At 46.8% G+C, this 22,134-nt stretch overlaps 1 protein-coding gene across 1 annotated transcript; it reads right to left on the minus strand.

The window, feature by feature from the left end:
• Positions 1 to 326: 326 nt before the first annotated feature.
• LOC144502638 (glutathione S-transferase theta-1-like) lies at positions 327 to 21,566 on the minus strand. The gene is made up of 5 exons (XM_078226798.1): positions 21,405 to 21,566; positions 19,065 to 19,152; positions 15,119 to 15,269; positions 7,224 to 7,400; positions 327 to 598 (listed from the first exon to the last, which is right to left on the minus strand). The coding sequence occupies exons 1-5, from the start codon at positions 21,514 to 21,516 to the stop codon at positions 392 to 394; spliced, it is 735 nt and encodes a 244-aa protein (XP_078082924.1). The 5' UTR covers positions 21,517 to 21,566; the 3' UTR covers positions 327 to 391.
• Positions 21,567 to 22,134: the final 568 nt, after the last annotated feature.

Here is a 22,134-nt window from a genome sequence, read left to right on the forward strand (position 1 = left end):
TGGGCCGAAGGGCCTCTTCTGCACTGTATAATTTTATGATTTGGGCAGGAAAGACACTGATCAAGGAAGTTTATTTGCACACATTTCAAGAATTCTTCTTGCTCCTTATCCTTTACACTGTTATTTTCCCACTGGATATTGGGATTATTGATAGCCCCAAGATGGGCTGTGTGATAAGCAGGTCCATATGGAACTATATGATGAATAGGTCCATGTGGATCAACATGATCAACAAGTCTATATGGAACTATATGACAGTAGATCTATATGGAACTATATGATGAAGTCTATATGGAACAATATGATGAAAAGGCCTATATGGAATTGGTAGTTTTGCCAGATTCACCACACAGTCTGGTTGTGAATTGTGACTTTATTACACTCCATCATTTTATTTGTAATTTTTCTTGAAGTTGGCTTTTAAAGCTGCCAATGCCTCAGGCTGGTTCTGGGTCAGTGATTTCAATGTCTCCTGGGTCTTGAAGATTTGTTCATGGGTCCTGTCGAATAACTCTCTGCCAATTGCTGTCTTCACTCGCTCACGCCAGGCAGTGAGTGTGGCCGAACCTTCCAGTGGGTCATATCCCACACCTAAAGGCTGCAGTTAGTGGGGGTCGGGGGGAGGGAGGGAAACAGAGTTGGTTAACATGGGGCAGAGATCAGGGAGCAGGAGAGAGAGAGAAAAACATCAGAAACAAACAGAGCAATATCAGTGTTCATTTGGGTCACAGCCTCACCCACCCATCCAGTGCCAGAAGTGCTATGTTCCATCAGGTTTCCAGTTCGGTACCCATTCTGCCCACTTGCACAGTTGGTACCCGGTGAATATTGTTAAATCAGGTTCTGCCTCAGGCCCGAAGACCCGCTTGTAACATCTACGGTTTTATACGGAATAACACATGAAATGCCCTTCCCATTTCCCAACCTCTCCTAGTGTGAGCCAAAGTCCCAATTGTTGGTGAGCTATTCGACCATGTAAGCTGAGTTGAGTCCAATCTTCCCCTTGTCTAATATCCACTTTGTGCAGACTCTCCAACTTCAGGTGACACCTCCTGCACCATGCGAATGGAACAGCAAAATCAACCACAGGCTGATTCTATACACCATCCTCCATCCATCCATCCATCCATCCCCAGCAGGTGGGTCCCAGGTCTGTTATAGATCACCTATCAGTGCTCCAACTGACTCACCCAAACCAGTAAGGCAGATTTGGGGTCATAGAGTCATAGAAGTTTACAGCATGGGAACAGGCCCTTCGGCCCAACTTGTCCATGCTGCCCTTTTTTTTAAAACCCCTAAACTAATCCCAATTGCCCGCATTTGGCCCATATCCCTCTATACCCATCATACCCATGTAACTATCTAAATGCTTTTTAAAAGATAAAATTGTACCCGTCTCTACTACTACCTCTGGCAGCTTGTTCCAGACACTCACCACCCTCTGTGTGAAAAATTGCCCCTCTGGACACTTTTGTATCTCTCCCCTCTCACCTTAAACCTATGCCCTCTAGTTTTAGATTCCCCTACCTTTGGGAAAAGATATTGACTATCTAACTTGTCTATTCCCCTCATTATTTTATAGACCTCTATAAGGTCACCCCTCAGCCTCCTACGCTCCAGAGAAAAAAGTCCCAGTCTATTCAGCCTCTCCTTATAACCCAATCCATCAAGTCCCGGTAGCATCCTAGTAAATCTTTTCTGCACTCTTTCTAGTTTAATAATATCCTTTCTATAATAGGATGACCAGAATTGCACACAGTATTTCAAGTGTGGCCTTACCAATGTCTTGTACAATTTTAACAAGACGTCATAACTCCTGTATTCAATGTTCTGACCGATGAAACCAAGCATGCCGAATGCCTTCTTCACCACTCTGTCCACCTGTGACTCCACTTTCAAGGAGCTATGAACATGTACCCCTAGATCTCTTTGTTCTGTAACTCTCCCCAACGCCCTACCATTAACTGAGTAAGTCCTGCCCTGGTTCAATCTACCAAAATACATCACCTTGCATTTGTCTAAATTAAACTCCATCTGCCATTCGTCAGCCCACTGGCCCAATTGATCAAGATCCCGCTGCAATTGGAGATAACCTTCCTCACTGTCCACCATGCCACCAATCTAGGTGTCATCTGCAAACTTACTAACCATGCCCCCTATATTCTCATCCAAATCATTAATATAAATTATAAATAAATGACAAATGGTGGAGGGGAGTACTCTGCTCTGTGTGGTTTTCTGTCTCTCTGGAGGTCAGAACTGGGGGGTGAGCTTTGTTTGGGATATGGGTGTGGGGTGGTGGTGGTAGGTGTGGGGTTGGTTGTGAATGTGGTTGTGGGGAGGGGCATGTGGGGTGGGTGTGGGATGGTGGATATGGGTCTCAGTATTGGCTGGGGGATGTGGGTCTGGGTGTTAGCTGAGGGATGGTGGGGGGGTGACTGTAGGTGTTGGGGGGGTTGTGGGGAGGGGTGTGTGATTGTAGGGGTCATATTGAGATGTCAATACAGATTTTGCAGCATGTGGGAAGCTCATAATATCAGCTGCACAATAAGAAATAGGGGCTGGAGTCAGCCATTTGATCCCTCAAACCCACTCTGCCATTTAATATGATCTTGGCTGATCGTCCACTTCAACTGCACACACAACAAAATCCCCAAATTCCTTAACTCCCTTATTATCCAAAAATGTATCGACCTCTGTCTTGATACACTCAATGACTGAACATCCACAACTCTCTGGGGAGGGAATTAGAGATTCATCATCTCCTCAGTGTGGAAGTTTCTCCTTATCTCAGTCTTAAATGGCCGATCCCTTACTCTGAGACTAAGAGGGAGTGTTTCATCTCCTCATTGAGACAAGAATCATCTTGCAAAACGCTGAAGATATTTGCCTGTGCCTTCCCAACACCACGCCATTTTCATGTGGCCTTTCATAGAACATAGAACATAAAACAGTACAGGACAGAACAGGCCCTTCGGCCCACGATGTTGTGCCGAGCTTTATCTGAAACCAAGATCAAGCTATCCCACTCCCTATCATCCTGGTGTGCTCCATGTGCCTATCCAATAACCGCTTAAATGTTCCTAAAGTGTCTGACTCCACTATCACTGCAGGCAGTCCATTCCACATCCCAACCACTCTCTGCGTAAAGAACCTACCTCTGATATCCTTCCTATATCTCCCACCATGAACGATATAGTTATGCCCCCTTGTAATAGCTCCATCCACCCGAGGAAATAGTCTTTGAACGTTCACTCTATCTATCCCCTTCATCATTTTATAAACCTCTATTAAGTCTCCCCTCAGCCTCCTCCGCTCCAGAGAGAACAGCCCTAGCTCCCTCAACCTTTCCTCATAAGACCTACCCTCCAAACCAGGCAGCATCCTGGTAAATCTCCTCTGCACTCTTTCCAGCGCTTCCACATCCTTCTTATAGTGAGGTGACCAGAACTGCACACAATATTCCAAATGTGGTCTCACCAAGGTCCTGTACAGTTGCAGCATAACCCCACGGCTCTTAAACTCCAACCCCCTGTTAATAAAAGCTAACACACTATAGGCCTTCTTCACAGCTCTATCCACTTGAGTGGCAACCTTTAGAGAACTGTGGATATGGACCCCAAGATCTCTCTGTTCCTCCACAGTCTTCAGAACCCTACCTTTGACCCTGTAATCCACATTTAAATTAGTCCTACCAAAATGAATCACCTCACATTTATCAGGGTTAAACTCCATTTGCCATTTTTCGGCTGAATGGGCCCTGGGTGCAAAATGTACACACTCCTATTCCAAGGCTGGGGGTTCCCACTGTGAGCAGCACAGGAAAATTGTGTTTGTTCCTCCGCACAGTTATCGCATGCTGGTGTGGATTTCAGATAACCAAAACAATTGTGCACCTCCTGGGAGAGCTGGTAACCTCTAAAGCAAGCCTGCTCTGGAGTCGACAACATTCTGACATAAGTGGAATAGTTTGTAACACTTTCAGATGGCACTATTAGATACTGTTTTGTCATGTAGACGAGTTTTTAATGCAATGATTCATCGTAGGACTGTCTTCTGCAAAGGTTAACCCTTACTTTAACTATAATTGCTTCAGCGTTGATATATATTACACTAACATTTCTACTGATAAAATAACTATATTTTCTACATTTTAAAATGTAGAAAAATGTGTTGCAAAACCCTCCTGCCATGTTTAGTTCTGTGATTTTAATGTACAAACAGATCTGGTTTTGAAAAAAAAATCCCATTGTCAAAACAATCTAAACACCTTCTCCCCTTCACTGATTGACATTAATTAATTTGAACTAGAAATATAACATCTGGTTTTTTTAATTTCAGGGTCTTATAGCTGTAGTTGTTTGTTCTGATAGCTGTGGCTATTATGAATGCTTGGCTGTGTTTCACAATCTGGATTGGCCTGAGCTCAACGGATCCATTAACACAACTACTCAGAGGAATGATCGACACTTTAACAAGGTTGTAACAACATTTTCTGCCTTTGATGTGGTTTCTGAGTACATGGCTGTTTACATGACTTAATGACCATTTAAGGGATTTTTTTCAATAGAGCACTGATATTTTACTTTATAGTATCAATTACAAGATTTTTGAATGAGATTTTTATTATACACTCAGTTTTAAAAGAAATCCCATTGTTATTACATGCCCGAGGACTGTACATAGTGGATCTATGTGGTGGTTTTGGAGGATACATGTGGAGGTGTATGGAAGGGGCATGCAAGACCTGAGGAGGCACAGGATGACATAGGGATATGAATGGGCATGGAGGGGTCATGGAATCTGAGAGGACATGGAGAGGGCATGGTGGTAGATGGGTGGCTGTGTGAGGGGTGAGGGTCAGGGAACCTTTACATGATGTTGGGACATGAGTTGCTACCTCTGAGAACCGAGGCCGACCTTCTAACCCGCCTTCAATACTGCCCTCCTCCCACACTCTGTCACAGCTTACAAACACTAACTGCAAAGCTGAACCTTATGTGAAGAAACAGAACTCGCAGGAAAAGTCAGTCATGAGTCGGGTTTGCAGTTTGGAAATCAGGAAAGGCCCAACTTGCTTTCCACACTTCCAACACAAAAATTCAGTCCCATTCATTCCCCAACCAGGAGAAGCATTTTCTGAACATCTATCCTGTCAAGCTTCTTAAGAATTTTATTCCAGTTAATTGGATCACTGCTCGTTCCTCTAAAACCTACAGGGAATCAGGACCTAGTCTACTCAATCTCTCCTCATTGTAATCAGATTTTTTAATATTGCAATTCTTTTGTAGCAAAAATTAACATTCCTAATTGCTCACTGAACCAGTCTGTTAACTTTCTGTGATTCATATACAAGGAAACTAAAGCCAGAAAGAAGTCTTATTACAATAATAAAGGGCATTGGTGAAGTCACAGCTGGAGTACTGGGCACAGTTTTGGAAGAACAAACTTGCCCTAGAGGGAATACAAAAAATGTTCATTAGACTGGTTTTTGGGTTGAGGGAACTATTCAATGAGGAGAGATTGAGTAAACTAGGCATCAACCTTTTGAGGTATAAAGGGAATCTACAGATGCCGGAATCAAACAAGAACTGTTCTGATTAAGAAGGATGTTAGAGTCAATTAAAACATAATTAGAATGTGGGGAACGCTGGTAAGAGCACATTAATTATCCAACACAATTTACTTTGAAGTTTGTGGACTTTCTTCTTGAACCTCTGCATTAAGAGGAAGTAATAGTGCTCCCAGAATGGTGGGAGTTCCAGGGCTTTGTCCCAGCAATGATGAAGGAACAGTGATACAGCTCCAAGTCCGGATTGTGTATGTCACGAGGGGAAATTGCAGATGATGCTGTTGCTTCCCATTGTACCTGACTGTAGAGCTCACCAAGTTGGAAATATTTATAAAGTAAACATGCACTGGTGCACACTGGGTAAGATTTTTATATTCATTCACAGGATGTGGGTGTCACTGGCTGGACCAGCATTTATTGCCCATTCCTAATTGTCCTTCAGCAGGTGGTGGTGAGCTGATTTCTTGAACCGTTGCAGCTCATATGGTGTAGGTACACCCACAGTGCTGTTAGGGAGGGAGTTCAGGTGTTTGACCCAGTGACAGTGAAGGAACAGTAATATATTTCCAAGCCAGGGTGATGAGTGGCTTGGTGGGGAACTTGCAGGTGGTGGTGTTTCAATATCTTTGTTGCCTTTGTCTTTCTAGATGATAGAGGTCATGGGTTTGGAAGATGCTGCCTGAGGAGCCCTAGTGTGTTGCTGCAGTGCATCTTGTAGATGGTGCACACTGCCACTGTGCACTGGTGTGGAGGAAGTGAATGTTTAAGATGGTGGATGTGGTGCCAATCAAGTGGCCTGCTTTGTCTTGGATGATGTTGAGCTTCTTGAGTGTTGTTGGAGCTGCGCTCACCCAGGCAAGTGGAGAGTATTCCATCCTGACCAATGCATTGTAGATGGTGGATAGGCGTTGAGGGAGTCAGGAAGTGAGTTACTCACTGCAGGATTCCCAGCCTCTGAGCAGCTCTTGTAGATAAACGCTGGACAGAAATGTCATTCATACAAAGAGCTTTGCAAAATTGATTTTTTTTTACTGCAACAGAGGATGTCAGGGGAGAACCTGACAGCAAATTTCAAAAAAGGCAAGTTCATGAGGGTAACAGGGACACATTGTTTCCACGAATTGGGAAACAAGGCGTAGAGTCATAGAATCTCTATAGTGCAGAAGGAGGCCATTCGGTCCATCGAGCCTGCACTGACAACAATCCCACCCAGGCCACATAGCATGGCCCACTGAGGCAGGAAGTCAGAGCACTCGGAGGAAACACAGGGAGAATGTGCAAACTCCATACAGACAGTGACCCGAAGCTGGGATTGAACTCGGGTCCCTGGCACTGTGAGGCACCAGTGCTCACCACCGTGCCGCCCAAGCAAGGCAGACAGAGTTTTCACTGAAAGAATGAAGGGTGTGAAGCCGAAAGCAGTGTGTTCACACGAGCCCTCTTCCTCTCTTACTACACTGCTGCTTCACCACACGGTGCGGGGGGGGGGGGGGCAGTGTCACTGAAGCAGAGACTGGAACAAGGGTTTGGATCAATATAGACTACAAAAGGATCCATAGTTAAAGCAGACAGCATCAGGTGAAGGGCTAGTATTCACACACACAGCTATAAAGCTTTCTCCTTTGCAGTGATACCTGTCATCAACACTTACCTGCATCAACGCAACAATCGCAACCAGGTCTGCGAGAGAGATCTCTGTTCCAACAATGTAGGGCTTATCCTGAAGGAACTTCTCCTGAAAACGCGCAAGTACTTGGCTCAGTTCATCCTGAGCCTCTTTCATTTTATCTTCAGGGACTGGTTCTCCAGTAATGATTGGGAGTATTGTCTGCAGACATAAGAGCCACACAGCATCAGTAACCAGGTCCCAGAATCAGAGACAGTGGCTCGGATTCTCCCAAAATGAAACTAAGTTCCCAATGGCAAGAAAACGGGAGTATTTCCCCCCAGTTTTCTGGGCGTACCTACCTGAATGAATCTCCGGCACTGTGCAATGCAGAGTGCCTCAGCGGGATTCCCTCTGGTAAGTAGGAGGCGGGGCCTATTCCCACCCGAGAGGCTGGCAGCACAGTGCTGAGTGAGCCACTGCGCGTGTGCCAGTCTGTCAATGGGGAGATCAGTGCATTGGGCATTCCCCCCCCCCCCATTCCCCCCAAATCGCCGGCCTCCCAATCGCTAGCCTTTCCCGCAACCCCCCCGATCACTGGCCTTCCTGATGCCCCCTCACCAATTGCTGGCCTACCGGACCTCCACTGGGTCAGCCCCAATCTCCCCCCCAGACACCACACCAGGCCAGCCCCAATCTCCCCCCCAGACACCACACCAGGCCAGCCCCAATCTCCCCCCCCCCCCTCCACAAGCCAGCCCCGATTGCCTCCTCCCTCCACCCCCCACCGATCACACTTGCAGAGTGGCAGTGGATCCCCCCCACCACCGATCACCCCCTCAGTATGCCCTGCGTCCTCTGGCCCCATCCCCTTGCCCGATGCCCAGTGAGCAGTGCCAAGGTGCCTGGTGGGCAGTGCCAGTTTGCCCCTTGGGCAGTGCTAGGTGCCAGGCTGGCACTGCCCAAGGGTCACCCCTCCTTGCCCTGACCTCCTGGAGAGGCCTCAATGGCCTCTGTCCCCACCAGCAGGGTGAACACATCTGTTACCCGTTTGTGGGGAGCAGTTGTAAACCCCGCTGGTGGGAACCACTCCCGGCCGGGGGTGGGGGAAGATGCTGTTCCAGGCCCGCTAATCATATGGAAATATCAATTTCCATGCCCTGATTTCCGACACGTCGCTGATTGCGCTAAAATAAAGCATCTGGGAGACTGGTAATTGGCCAGATGCTGGTCGTGAACCTCGCGAAAGGCGCGCCGCTGTTGTCTCCCGGTCCGCTGTGCTGCTCGAATAGCGCAGCGGGGCCAGGCCAACTCAGTGAATCAGTTTGGCGACGATTCATTTGATGCAAGCTGCTCTGAATACTGTGTAAGAAGTTTAACAACACCAGGTTAAAGTCCAACAGGTTTATTTGGTAGCAAAAGCCACACAAGCTTTCGGAGCTGCAAGCCCCTTCTTCAGGTGAGTGGGAATTCTGTTCACAAACAGAGCATATAAAGACACAGACTCAATTTACATGAATAATGGTTGGAATGTGAATACTTACAACTAATCAAGTCTTTAAGAAACAAAACAATGTGAGCAGCTGTCTTGTCTGGAGACAATACACATCTTTTTAGCCTGTCTTGATGCTCTCTCCACTCACATTGTTTTGTTTCTTAAAGACTTGATTAGTTGTAAGTATTCGCATTCCAACCATTATTCATGTAAATTGAGTTTGTGTCTTTATATGCTCTGTTTGTGAACAGAATTCCCACTCACCTGAAGAAGGGGCTTAGAACTCCGAAAGCTTGTGTGGCTTTTGCGACCAAATAAACCTGTTGGACTTTAACCTGGTGTTGTTAAACTTCTTACTGTGTTTACCCCAGTCCAACGCCGGCATCTCCACATCCTGAATACTGTGAACAGCACAAGCCTTAAAATGAGCAAACTTTCAACCATGAGACTGCCACTGGAGCTGCTATCCCCTTTATAACTCCTTTTGTAGCTTCTCCTTGCACAGTGGCAAGGTTGTTTATTGATGTGGAGATGCCGGCGTTGGACTGGGGTAAACACAGTAAGAAGTTTAACAACACCAGGTTAAAGTCCAACAGGTTTATTTGGTAGCAAAAGCCACGCAAGCTTTCGGAGCTCCAAGCCCCTTCTTCAGGTGAGTGTAGAAAGATTTACAGACTGATTATTAACCTGTTTGGCCACATTGCAAACACACCCTCCTCAGCTAGCAAGTCCTGAAGCGGGACTTGAAGCGGCAGCTTCTTGTTCGGACGTAGAGACATTGCCTACTGCGCCACACCACCTCCCAGTCTTTGGAACAAATATGAGGAAACTGAATAGAGGCGGCATTTCTGTTTTATTTCTGGGAGAAGTGAAAGGTTCGGGGCAGAAAATGTGGAAGACAGTGATTTTAAATCAACTAAAACTTCCCCACAAGAGCATTAATGTGGATTTGGGAACAGAAACTAAACCGAACCAGGACTCCTGCATTTATCTAGCAAGTTCTCCTGAAACTCCTGCAAGTTCACCTGAAGAAGGGGCTTGGAGCTCCGAAAGCTTGTGTGGCTTTTGCTACCAAATAAACCTGTTGGACTTTAACCTGGTGTTGTTAAACTTCTTACAAGGTTGTTTATTCCCAGTGCAGGACATGGACACAGGGACCACAACACAGAAACTACAGCAAGACACAGTCACAGGACCAAGCGCAGCCGGCAAGGGGAGGGGGGAGGGGGGGGGGGGGTGCCACAGGCAGAGGAGGGCCAATCATGGGGTGCATCGGGCTGAGTGTGCCGGGGGGAGGGGGGTGGGGCAGAGTGCTGGGAGAGGGGGGTGGGGCAGGGTGCTGGGAGAGGGGGTTGGGGGGCGGTGAGTACATTGTGTGTTTAGACGGATTACAACACGGTTACACTATTATCACTGCAAAGCTCTGACAGGAAACAATGCGAGGGTGGATTCAGAGCTGTGTGTTTGCTCCTTTCCCCTGGGAAACTGTTTGCTCCTTTCCCCTGTCCAAAGATGTGCGGGTTAGGTTGATTGGCCATGCTAAAATTGCCCCTTAGTGTTCTGAGATGTGTAGGTTAGAGGAATTAGCGGGTAAATATGTAGGGATATGGGGGTAGGGCCTGGGTGGGATTGTGGTCGGTGCAGACTCGATGGGCCGAATGGCCTCTTTCTGTACTGTAGGGTTTCTATGATTTCTATGATTTCTATGAAACAGCAACAACAGAAAGCAAAACAAGGGGATTAGTTCTGAGTTCTTGATTTTGATCTGGGTGAATTTGCACACACAGTCCCAATGGAACTCAGATGTTTGCTTTCCTTTGGGACAAGGCAGGGAGAGAACCAGTGCAGGCAAGCGCCAATTCAAATTTCCAACAACCGGTTCAGAAACAGGAGCTGGAGAGAGAGAAGGGTAGAGAGGTGGAACTATGAGGAAACTGCCCCATGAGACTAATGCTGACTCATGCCTCTCCTTCCCATCCTGAGGGATTGTTTTTTTTCACCTACAGCCTGCTATCCAAAAGCCGTCTTGCTCAACTCTCCTTGTTTAATATTGCCAGCTCAGTCCACAGGCAAACCCCTCCCTCTCTGTAATCTCTGACAATCTTTCAAAATCCTGCCATATCTCGAATTCTGGGCCCGATTTCCAAAGTGCCCTTCTTGCTGGCTGTTGCTGCAGCTAACTTGGCCCTATGTTTTGGAATTCCCTTTCTAAAGCTTCCTGCCTTTCTATCTCCCTCTGCCTCTGTGACCAAGGGGTTTATCTGCCCTCACATCTCCTTCTGTTCAGACTGATAAACCTCCCGTGAGGCCTCTTTGGACTTTCCATTAAGGGCGCTAGATAAATGCAAATTCTTGTTGTCCGAGTCCTGGTTCGGTTTAGTTTCTGTTCCCAAATCCACATTATTGCTCTTGTGGGGAAGTTTTAGTTGATTTAAAATCACTGTCTTCCACATCTTCTGCCCCAAACCTTTCACTTCTCCCAGAAATAAAACAGAAATGCCGCCTCTATTCAGTTTCCCCATATTTGTTCCAAAGACTGGTGTGGCGCAGTAGGTAATGTCTCTACCTCCAAACAAGAAGCTGCCGCTTCAAGTCCCACTTCAGGACTTGCTAGCTGAGGAGGGTGTGTTTGCAATGTGGCCAAACAGGTTAATAATCAGCCTGTAAATCTTTCTAATGTGCCTGTTATTGAGTGGAAGAGTTTGCAACGACAAGCTACTGCACTACTTTGCCAACCATAATAATGCACCCATCCATGGTTACCAACATCCTCTTAAGATGTGGTGCCTGAAGGAGATTCCAAGCACTGGTTTCAATGTTTTAATTAGGGTGGCATGGTGACATAGTGGTTAGCACTGCTGCCTCACAGCGTGAGGGACCCAGGTTCAATTCCTGGCTTGAGTGACTGTGTGGAGTCTGCACATTCTCCCCGTGTCTGCATGGGTTTCCTCCGGGTGCTCCGGTTTACTCCTACAGTCTGAAAGACGTGCTGTTTAGGTGAATTGGCCGTGCTAAATTCTCCCTCAATGTACCGAACAGGCACCAGAGTGTGGAGACTAGGGGATTTTCACAGTAACTTCATTGCAGTGTTAATGTAAACCTACTTGAGACACCAATAAATAAGCATTAAACTTAATGTCAGTTGAGTCACAACAAGTAACACCTTTGTCTCGGAGTTCAAATCCCACCCAGAGTCTTGAGCTCATTATCTACACCAACACCCCTGTGTCTCCCTGAGGGAGTGCAGCACTGTCAAAGGTTCCACCTCTGAGATGTTAAACCTAGGCCCTGTCTAAAATCTCAAGTGGAAGGATCAGATTTGAGGGCACTACCTGCAGTATGGGGGAATTCTCCCCTGCGTCCTGGGCCTCTCTTGTCCCTCAAATTGCTGTCACCAAAGCAAATTATCTGGTCATTCTCACTGTGCTGTTGCTCCTTCTCAGTTTAATGAAAGGTGGCATCAGTGACAGTGTAGCCTGGTGTCAACCTAGACTTTGTGCACAGAATCCTGGGGTTGGACTTGAACCCATGACTTTCTGACCCAGAGGTGAGAGTACTATCAACTAAGTTGGTCGTGTGGGGCATCATCTATCAGTGAGAATGTTGTCCAAAATTGCTCAGCCATTGTACGAACCATCAGAGGAGGCCAAATCCCCCTGAAGTGGGCACTGCGCAGGCACCATTACTGGATCAGAGCGATCAAGTGGGTCAGGCCTGAAAGGGAAGGCCCAAATTCTCTGACCTTTGTGACTCCAGTGCCATGTGGGGCCTTCGTAAAGGGCACATGGTGTATAACATCAGCCCTGATAGAGCCAATAGGGCCAAATAATTGGAGCAGCTTCCAATGAGAACCAGTCTCAGAGCGATTGGTCAACTCTCATCAAACACTGACTCTTGCAGAGATTTGACAGAAGTAACCATGAGAGATGAATCTGCAGGGCTGCATTCACACACAAACCATGGAGAATATTTATCCTGAGAGAGGAGGATAAGTGTTTTGTCAGATGTTCAGATGGCTCGATTGAGGGTTACAAGTTAGCAAGGAATGAGCTGAAAAAGGGGCTTAGGAGAGCTAGGAGGGGACACGAGAAGTCCTTGGTGGGTCGGATCAAGGAAAACCCCAAGGCTTTTTACTCTTATGTGAGGAATAAAAGAATGACCAGGGTGAGGTTAGGGCCGGTCAAGGACAGTAGTGGGAACTTGTGTATGGAGTCAGTAGAGACAGGAGAGGCGATGAATGAATACTTTTCTTCAGTGTTCACCAAGGAGAGGGGCCATGTTTTTGAGGAAGAGAAGGTGTTACAGGCTAATAGGCTGGAGGAAATAGATGTTCGGAGGGAGGATGTCTTGGCAGTTTTGAATAAACTGAAGGTCGATAAGTCCCCTGGGCCTGATGAAATGTATCCTAGGATTCTTTGGGAGGCAAGGGATGAGATTGCAGAGCCTTTGGCTTTGATCTTTGGGTCCTCGCTGTCCACGGGGATGGTGCCAGAGGACTGGAGAATGGCGAATGTTGTTCCTCTGTTTAAGAAAGGGAATAGAAATGACCCTGGTAATTATAGACCGGTTAGTCTTACTTCGGTGGTTGGTAAATTGATGGAAAAGGTCCTTAGAGATGGGATTTACGACCATTTAGAAAGATGCGGATTAATCCAGGATAGTCAGCACGGATTCGTGAAGGGCAAGTCGTGCCTCACAAATTTGATAGAATTTTTTGAAGAGGTAACTAAGTGTGTTGATGAAGGTAGGGCAGTTGATGTCATATACATGGATTTTAGTAAGGCGTTTGATAAGGTCCCCCATGTTCGGCTTATGATGAGAGTGAGGAGGTGTGGGATAGAGGGAAAGTTGGCCGATTGGATAGGTAACTGGCTGTCTGATCGAAGACAGAGGGTGGTGGTCGATGGAAAATTTTCGGATTGGAGGCAGGTTGCTAGCGGAGTGCCGCAGGGATCAGTGCTTGGTCCTCTGCTCTTTGTGATTTTTATTAATGACTTAGAGGAGGGGGCTGAAGGGTGGATCAGTAAATTTGCTGATGACACCAAGCTTGGTGGAGTAGTGGATGAGGTGAAGGGCTGTTGTAGGCTGCAAAGAGACATAGATAGGATGCAAAGCTGGGCTGAAAAATGGCAAATGGAGTTTAACCCTGATAAATGTGAGGCGATTCATTTTGGTAGGACTAATTTAAATGTGGATTACAGGGTCAAAGGTAGGGTTCTGAAGACTGTGGAGGAACAGAGAGATCTTGGGGTTCATATCCACAGATCTCTAAAGGTTGCCACTCAAGTGGATAGAGCTATGAAGAAGGCCTATAGTGTGTTAGCTTTTATTAACAGGGGGTTTGTGTTTAAGAGCCTTGGGGTTATGCTGCAACTGTACAGGACCTTGGGTGAGACCACATTTGGAATATTGTGTGCAGTTCTGGTCAGCTCACTATAAGAAGGATGTGGAAGCGCTGGAAAGAGTGCAGAGGAGATTTACCAGGATGCTGCCTGGTTTGGAGGGTAGGTCTTATGAGGAAAGGTTGAGGGAGCTAGGGCTGTTCTCTCTGGAGCGGAGGAGGCTGAGGGGAGACTTAATAGAGGTTTATAAAATGATGAAGGGGATAGATAGAGTGAACGTTCAAAGACTATTTCCTCGGGTGGATGGAGCTATTACAAGGGGGCATAACTATAGGGTTCGTGGTGGGAGATACAGGAAGGATATCAGAGGTAGGTTCTTTACGCAGAGAGTGGTTGGGGTGTGGAATGGACTGCCTGCAGTGATAGTGGAGTCAGACACTTTAGGAACATTTAAGCGGTTATTGGATAGGCACATGGAGCACACCAGGATGATAGGGAGTGGGATAGCTTGATCTTGGTTTCAGATAAAGCTCGGCACAACATAGTGGGCTGAAGGGCCTGTTCTGTGCTGTACTGTTCTATGTTCTATGTCATACAGAATGTGAATATTGCTGAAATGAGAAAGACATGTTGTGGAAGCTTTTCATCTTGCACTCATCAGGACAGAGAGAAGAATGTCAAATTTCACACAATCACAGCAATTTATACTACAGGAGAAAGTGGGTGCTGATTGGTTGGCAAGTTGATTCTGATTGGCTGAGATGTTGCCATGGAGAAAGTAGTGGGAAACTATAGGTTTCCCATGCTCTCAGGTAATTCAAAAAAGATGCAAGGCTAAACATTTCCTTTGGCAATAAGCAGGTCCCTGCATAAGGACACATTGCTTCTAGAATGCATAAATGAACTATGTAATGCACTTGGCTGATTTTCTTAAATTAGATGTCAGTGTAGCTATTAGCGTACTCAGGATTGTTCAGCAAGAGCTGCCCATTCGCCAAAACACATCCCCTGGTAGATGCTTTTATTTTCGGTTTTGCATGCAGGATCTGATTAAGTATAGTCTGTGCTTTGTCTATTATGAAAAGTTGCTGAAAATGTTTCACCTTCATTTTGAAGATATTCCCAGCTTGAGGTCCTAATGTAGCGTGCTGCCAGGACAGGTATTCATCCACTCGAGCCCGTTTCTGTAGGTCAGCCGGGTACCAGTGGTCAGGAGTCTGGTATTTACACGCCAGGTATTTCAGAATGGCCACACTGTGAAAGAGTGAGTTAGAGTCATCCTTGATTAGCATCACTCTCAGTCCCTCCCCGTCAGACTCTCCCTCCCTGTCAGAATCAGTCTAGCTATTAACCCAAGGTCCCTCTGTCCGAAATCTCTAACATTGAATCTTGTATCTTTGGCCTTTGCTTTAAACAATTTGCTTCCATCTACAGAAGCTCTGACGAAAGGTTATTCAGACTCCTTGGGCCCGATTTTACCATTTTCATTCTAAGTGCTGAATCTGGGCGCAATTCAGGTCCGACTTGGAAATCTGCTTTCAGGCTCCCCCAAACGCACTCAGCCTGATAAAAAAATCACGGGTCCCATTCGTGCTGCAGGCGGGGCTTAGCGCGCCCGGAATGATCGGAGTTCTGAATGGCACATGCGCAGTTAGAAAAAAATTTGAAAAAGCGCACCCGTGTCAGATCGCTCCCAGGCCGCAAAAAGAGGAGAAAGCGGCCTGGGAGCGAAAAGCGGGAGCGATGGCCCCCACACACATCACTGTCCCCCTTATCCACCCACCCCCTCTCTACCCAGACCGATCGCAACCCCCTGCCCCCTTCCCCCCCACCGATTGTCCGCAGAGTGGCAGCGGACACCCCCTGCCCCTGCCCCCCCACCAGAGATTCATCTCCCCCCCTCGAGATACATCTTACCCACCTCCCCCCTCTCCCGCCCCCCTCTCCCGCCCACCCCCCCTCACCCCCCCCTGCCCCCCCCCCCTCCCCAGATCCATCTGGCCTCCCCACCACCAGTGAGTGATTGAGCCTCCCCTCCCCCACCAGAGATATATCTTACCCGACTCCCTCCTCCCCCCCTCACAGACCAGAGAACGATGTGACCTCACTCCCCCCCACCCCCCAGAGAATGATCTGGCCTGTCTCCCCCTCCCCCCCACCACTGATCTGAGTCAGAGAGCCATTGGAAGCTCTGAACTCGCTCTTCAGCAGCTGGAGCGCCCGATTCAGACTTTTATTTAGCAGGTCCATTACGACGCGGTTCCGGATTGGCGAACGCGGTGGTAAAGGGGGAAATGCTGATAAAGTTGGGCGGGCAGTTCATTAATTCAAATTAAATGCATGCAAATACATTTAAATCGCCGTTGCTCCCGTTTCGGGCGCGAATTGGATCGCGGCCATTCCCGGGCCTCGGTCAAGTGGCCATATGCGCGGGCGCGGATTGCATTAATGGCCTCACGCCCAACTTTACTACATTTTCGCGCCTGCAATGGCAAAATCAGGCCCTAAATGTTGGCTCTATTCTCTCTCCACAGATGCTGTCAGACCTGCTGAGATTTTTCAGCATTTTCTGTTATTTTTTCCAATTCCAGCACCAGAGTATTTTGCTTTAATTTTTACTTCCATCTACACCCTGTTCCACCCACTCAGATTCTGATCCTGTCAGCCTAGAATCTGTGTTGTAACAAGAACAATGTTGCTTTACAAGCCTTTTATCTTATTCATGAACATCTATAATTCTTCCCCCCTATGGCATGCAACTACAAAACAAAGATATCTGAAATTGCATTATGTCACTGAACTAGTAATCCAGAAGCTCAGGTTAATGCTCTGGGGACTCGGGTTCAAATCTCACCATGGCAGCTGCTGGGATTTAAATTCAATTAGTAAATCTGTAATACAATGCTTGTCTCAGTAATGGTGACCAGGAAACTATTCTTGATTGTTGTTAGAAACCCATCTGGTTCACTAATGTCCTTTAGGGAAGGAAATCTGCCATCCTTACTTGGTCTGACCCACATGTGACTCCAGAGCCACAGCAATGTGGCTGTCTCTTAATGCCCTCTGAAAAGTTCATTTCAAATGCAAATAGGGATGGGCAATAAATCTTTGCTCTTTGTGATGCCCATGTCCCATGAAAGAATAAAGAAAAACATATCATTTCTAAAAGCAATTAACCAACTAAATGCATCCGAAAAGGTGTCCACCCAAGTGTAAGCAGCTTTTAACAGTGTGACAGTCTTAATTATAGACAAATAACCTCTCTGGCACTGAAAAACTATATTTTAAACCAGCAGCGTTATTCCTTCAGCTTGTAATTATTATCGACGATTTGGAAGAATACATGTTTTAAACTTTTTATCTGTTTTATTTCTCATTCCCTCTTTTTATTTCACTTTCTGGACTGGATTTGACATTGAATTCAATATTCTAACTGAAAGTTCCTGGTATACACTCTGCGCTGCTCAATTAGCATCCTTTAATCTGTTGATTAAAGAGATGACACACAGTCCCCATTCTCCGGTGGATGAGACTGCATTGAAATGACTCACAATCCATGATAAATTCCAATGTCAAATCCCTTTCAGAATTTGTGGGTGAGTGAAAGTGTAATGAACGGCAGGCACTGATCATGAACCACTAACCATAAAATCCAGGCCATTGCCTCTCAACGTTCACATCCATGCACTCCCTCTCTTCCCAATTTACTTCCCACTTCTCCTGATGTCTTGCTGAGCAGCCTGAATGGCCATTTTCAGCACAGTTAATGGAATTGGGACGTTTCACTGGGAAATGTATCAAGCCTGACAACAGCCTCAGCCTCCCGCCTCCCCATCTCTCCCCTCCAGACCAGACAGGTACCTTCAGAACTTGTTGATTGAATGGCATCTGGGGCAAGCAGCCTGGCTGATTTCCCAAAATCAGAAACAGCGACAGATCATTGGCAAACAGGCAATATTGGACCCCATTCATTGTGTCCACCATTTTTCTATTACCTGTTCTAAGCAAAGTATTTCACCATTGAACTGGAGTGGATTTGACACCGAGCTGGGCGGATTGAGTAGCTTTATCCAGTAAAATGTAAGGGCCTCAAGCTGAACTTTTCATTTTCCTCCATTAGTATCATCACGTTGAGAGTTCAAGCACCACCAGAGACATGGGCAAAAATCCAAACTGATTCTCCAGAATAGTGAGGGAGTGCTGCACTGTCAGAAGGTCAGTACTGAGGGAGTGCCACACGGCCAGAGGGTGAATACCAAGGGCGTGCCGCACTGTCAGAAGGTCAGTACTGAGGGCGTGCTGAACTGTCAGAGGGTCAGTACTGAGGGAATGCTGCACTGTTGGAGCTGTTGCCTTTAAAATGTGATATTAAAGTGTAGATGCACCTGCTCTTTCAGGTAAATGAGAGGGTTTCAGAGCTATTTGAAGTGGGGTTGAATAGAGCAAATTGGCTTTTCACATTAGGACAGTGATTACACTCAAAAACACCTGTGTGGCTGTGAAGAGCATTGGGACATCTTGTGGTTATGGTAAGTGCTGTAGATACCCTGAGGAAACTCTGGTTCTTGTTGAGTCAGTGTGGTTTAGGAAAGGCAATGCTTGTTCAATTGATCAGTAATTGTTACTCGACATCCATATCAAAGCAGACAACAGGACTGCGAGGCAGTGTGCAATGGTATTGTCAGCAATTTGCTTCTCTGGGGTGGTCTGGGGACCTGGGATTCAAATCCCACCACAGCAGATGGTGAAATTTGAATTCAATAAAAATCTGGGGAATTAAAAGTCTAACGATGATCTTGAAATAATTCTCAATTGTCATAAAAACCCATCTGGTTCACTAATGTCCTTTAGGGAAAGAAATCTTCCTCCTTACCAAGAGCCACAGCAATGTGGTTGACTCTTGGGCAACAAGTGCTGAGGCAGCCAGCAATGTCCAAATCCCATGAACAGAGTTAATCCCCATTCCCATGTCTCCTGCCAGTGTATCCTAGCTATCAGCCTGCCTTCACATGTTACTGATGAAGCTCCCAGTGCCAGTGCATAGCTTACCTCTCTGCCAAGGTAAAGTCCCCATCCTTAATCGCAGGTACCTTCTTCAGTATGTTTACTTTCTGAAATTCCTCCGAGTATTGCTCTCCTATAGGGAGATATTAATCAGAAAAACAACAACAGTGCCTGTGGAAAACTCCATCTCCTTCTCTCTGCGTTCCCACTCGCTCTCCGCTTTCTCTCTCTGTTTTCACTTTGTTTATGTTTTTTTTAATCTCTAGTTTCCCTCTCTGCTTTCTGACTTTCTCTCTAGTTTCTCACTAGGTTCCCACACTCTCTCTGTTTCTCACTCTCTGTTTCTCTCTCTCTGTTTGTCTCACTCTCTCTAGTTTCCCACACTCTCTCTAGTTTCTCACTTTCTCTGTTTCTCTTTAGTTTAGTAAGAAGTCTCACAACACCAGGTTAAAGTCCAACAGGTTTATTTGCTAGCAAAAGCCACTAGCTTTCAGAGCGCTCGCTGCTCCTTCGTCAGGTAAGTGGGATTTCAGTTCACAAACAGGGCGTATAAAGACACAAACTCAATTTACAAAATAATGGTTGGAATGCGAGTCTTTACAGCTAATCAAATCTTAAAGGTAATGACAATGTGAGTGGAGAGAGAGTTAAACACAGGTCAAAGAGAAGTGTATTGTCTCCAGACAGGACAGTTAGTGAGATTTTGAAAGCCCAGGCAAGTCGTGGGGGTTACAGATAGTGTGACATGAACCCAAGATCCCGGTTGAGGCCGTCCTCATGTGTGCGGAACTTGGCTATCAGTCTCTGCTCAGCGACTCTGCGTTGTCGTGTGTCGTGAAGGCCGCCTTGGAGAACGCTTACCCGAAGATCAGAGGCCGAATGCTCGTGACCACTGAAGTGTTCCCCAACAGGAAGAGAACACTCTTGCCTGGTGATTGTCGAGCGGTGTTCATTCATCCGTTGTCATAGCGTCTGCATGGTCTCCCCAATGTACCATGCCTCAGGACATCCTTTCCTGCAGCGTATCAGGTAGACAACGTTGGCCGAGTTGCAAGTGTATGTACCGTGTACCTGGTAGATGGTGTTCTCACGTGAGATGATGGCATCCGTGTCGATGATCCGGCACGTCTTGCAGAGGTTGCTGTGGCAGGGTTGTGTGGTGTCGTGGTCACTGTTCTCCTGAAGGCTGGGTAGTTTGCTGCGGACAATGGTCTGTTTGAGGTTGTGCGGTTGTTTGAAGGCAAGAAGTGGGGGTGTGGAGATGGCCTTGGCAAAATGTTCGTCTTCATTAATGACATGTTGAAGGCTCCGGAGAAGATGTCATAGCTACCCCCACATCCCCACTTCTTGCCTTTAAACAACCGCACAACCTCAAACAGACCATTGTCCACAGCAAACTACCCAGCCTTCAGGAGAACAGTGACCACGACATCACACAACCCTGCCACAACAACCTCTGCAAGACGTGCCGGATCATCGACACGGATGCCATCATCTCACGTGAGAACACCATCCAGCAGATACACGGTACATACTCTTGCGACTCGGCCAACGTTGTCTACCTGATATGCTGCAGGAAAGGATGTCCCGAGGCATGGTACATTGGGGAGACCATGCAGACGCTACAACAATGAATGAATGAACACCGCTCGACAATCACCAAGCAAGACTGTTCTCTTCCTGTTGGGGAACACTTCAGTGGTCACGGGCATTCGGCCTCTGATCTTTGGGTAAGCGTTCTCCAAGGCGGCCTTCATGACACACGACAGCGCAGAGTCACTGAGCAGAGACTGATAGCCAAGTTCCGCACACATGAGGACAGCCTCAACCGGGATCTTGGGTTCATGTCACACTATCTGTAACCCCCACGACTTGCCGGGGCTTGCAAAATCTCACTAACTGTCCTGTCTGGAGACAATACACATCTCTTTAACCTGTGCTTAACACTCTCTCCACTCACATTGTCTATACCTTTAAAACTTGATTAGCTGTAAAGACTCGCATTCCAACCATTATTTTGTAAATTGAGTTTGTGTCTTTATATGCCCTGTTTGTGAACAGAACTCCCACTTACCTGAAGAAGGAGCTTAAGGCTCCGAAAACTAGTGGCTTTTGCTACCAAATAAACCTGTTGGACTTTAACCTGGTGTTGTGAAACTTCTTACTGTATTTACCCCAGTCCAACGCCGGCATCTCCACAACATCTTTAGTTTCCCACTCTGTTTCTCACTCTCTCTAGTTTCCCACACTCTGTTTCTGACTCTCTGTTTCTCTCTCTCTCTGTTTCTCTCTGTTTCCCACACTCTCTCTGGTCTCTCTAGTTTCCCACACTCTGTTTCTCTCTCTGTGGTTTCTCACTCCTTATCTCCGCTGTCTGTTTCTTACCGAGCATCAGCCGTATCTCTTTCAGCTCGAACGGAATGTTGTTCTTCTCAATAAAGATATAAACTGAGCGGCAGGGCTGGGAAAGGAGATCGACATAAACCTGGAGAGCCATCAGACCTCTGACTCCGGACTGATCCGGGACTGGTGAGGTGGATACTGACAAACCCCGCCCACCCTGTCCTCAGCCCCGCCCACCCTGTCCTCAGCCCCGCCCATTCTGTCCTCACCCCGCCTACTCTGGCCTTAGCCCCGCCCACTGTGGCCTTAGCCCCGCCCACTCTGCCCTTATCCCCGCCCACTCTATCCTTACCCCGCCCACTCTGTCCTCAGCTCCGCCCACTTTGTACTTATCCCCGCCCACTCTATATTAATCGCTGTGTTTCTTTGTGCCCCAACAGTACGGGGAGCACTTCTTGCACAATGCTCAGCAGCATCAAAACAATCAAGTTGGCTTCATACAGACTAACAATAAAGTTCAAGTTGCCCATTTTTGTATCTGTGCAATGCTTAACCATGTTTAATATTATTTCTTTCACTCAGTATGTGCCACTGGTATTTATTGCCCATCCCTAATTGCCCTTGAGAAGGTGGTGGTGAGCTGCCTTCTTGAAACGCTGCTGTAGGCACACCCACAATGCTGTTAGGGAGGGAATTCCAGGATTTTCATTCTGTGACAGTGAAGGAATAGCAATATATTTCGAAGTCAGAATGGTGTGCTACTTAGCGGGGA

Source organism: Mustelus asterias, chromosome 13 (genome assembly GCF_964213995.1).
Source record: "Mustelus asterias chromosome 13, sMusAst1.hap1.1, whole genome shotgun sequence".
In the NCBI taxonomy this organism is placed as follows: Eukaryota; Metazoa; Chordata; class Chondrichthyes; order Carcharhiniformes; family Triakidae; genus Mustelus; species Mustelus asterias.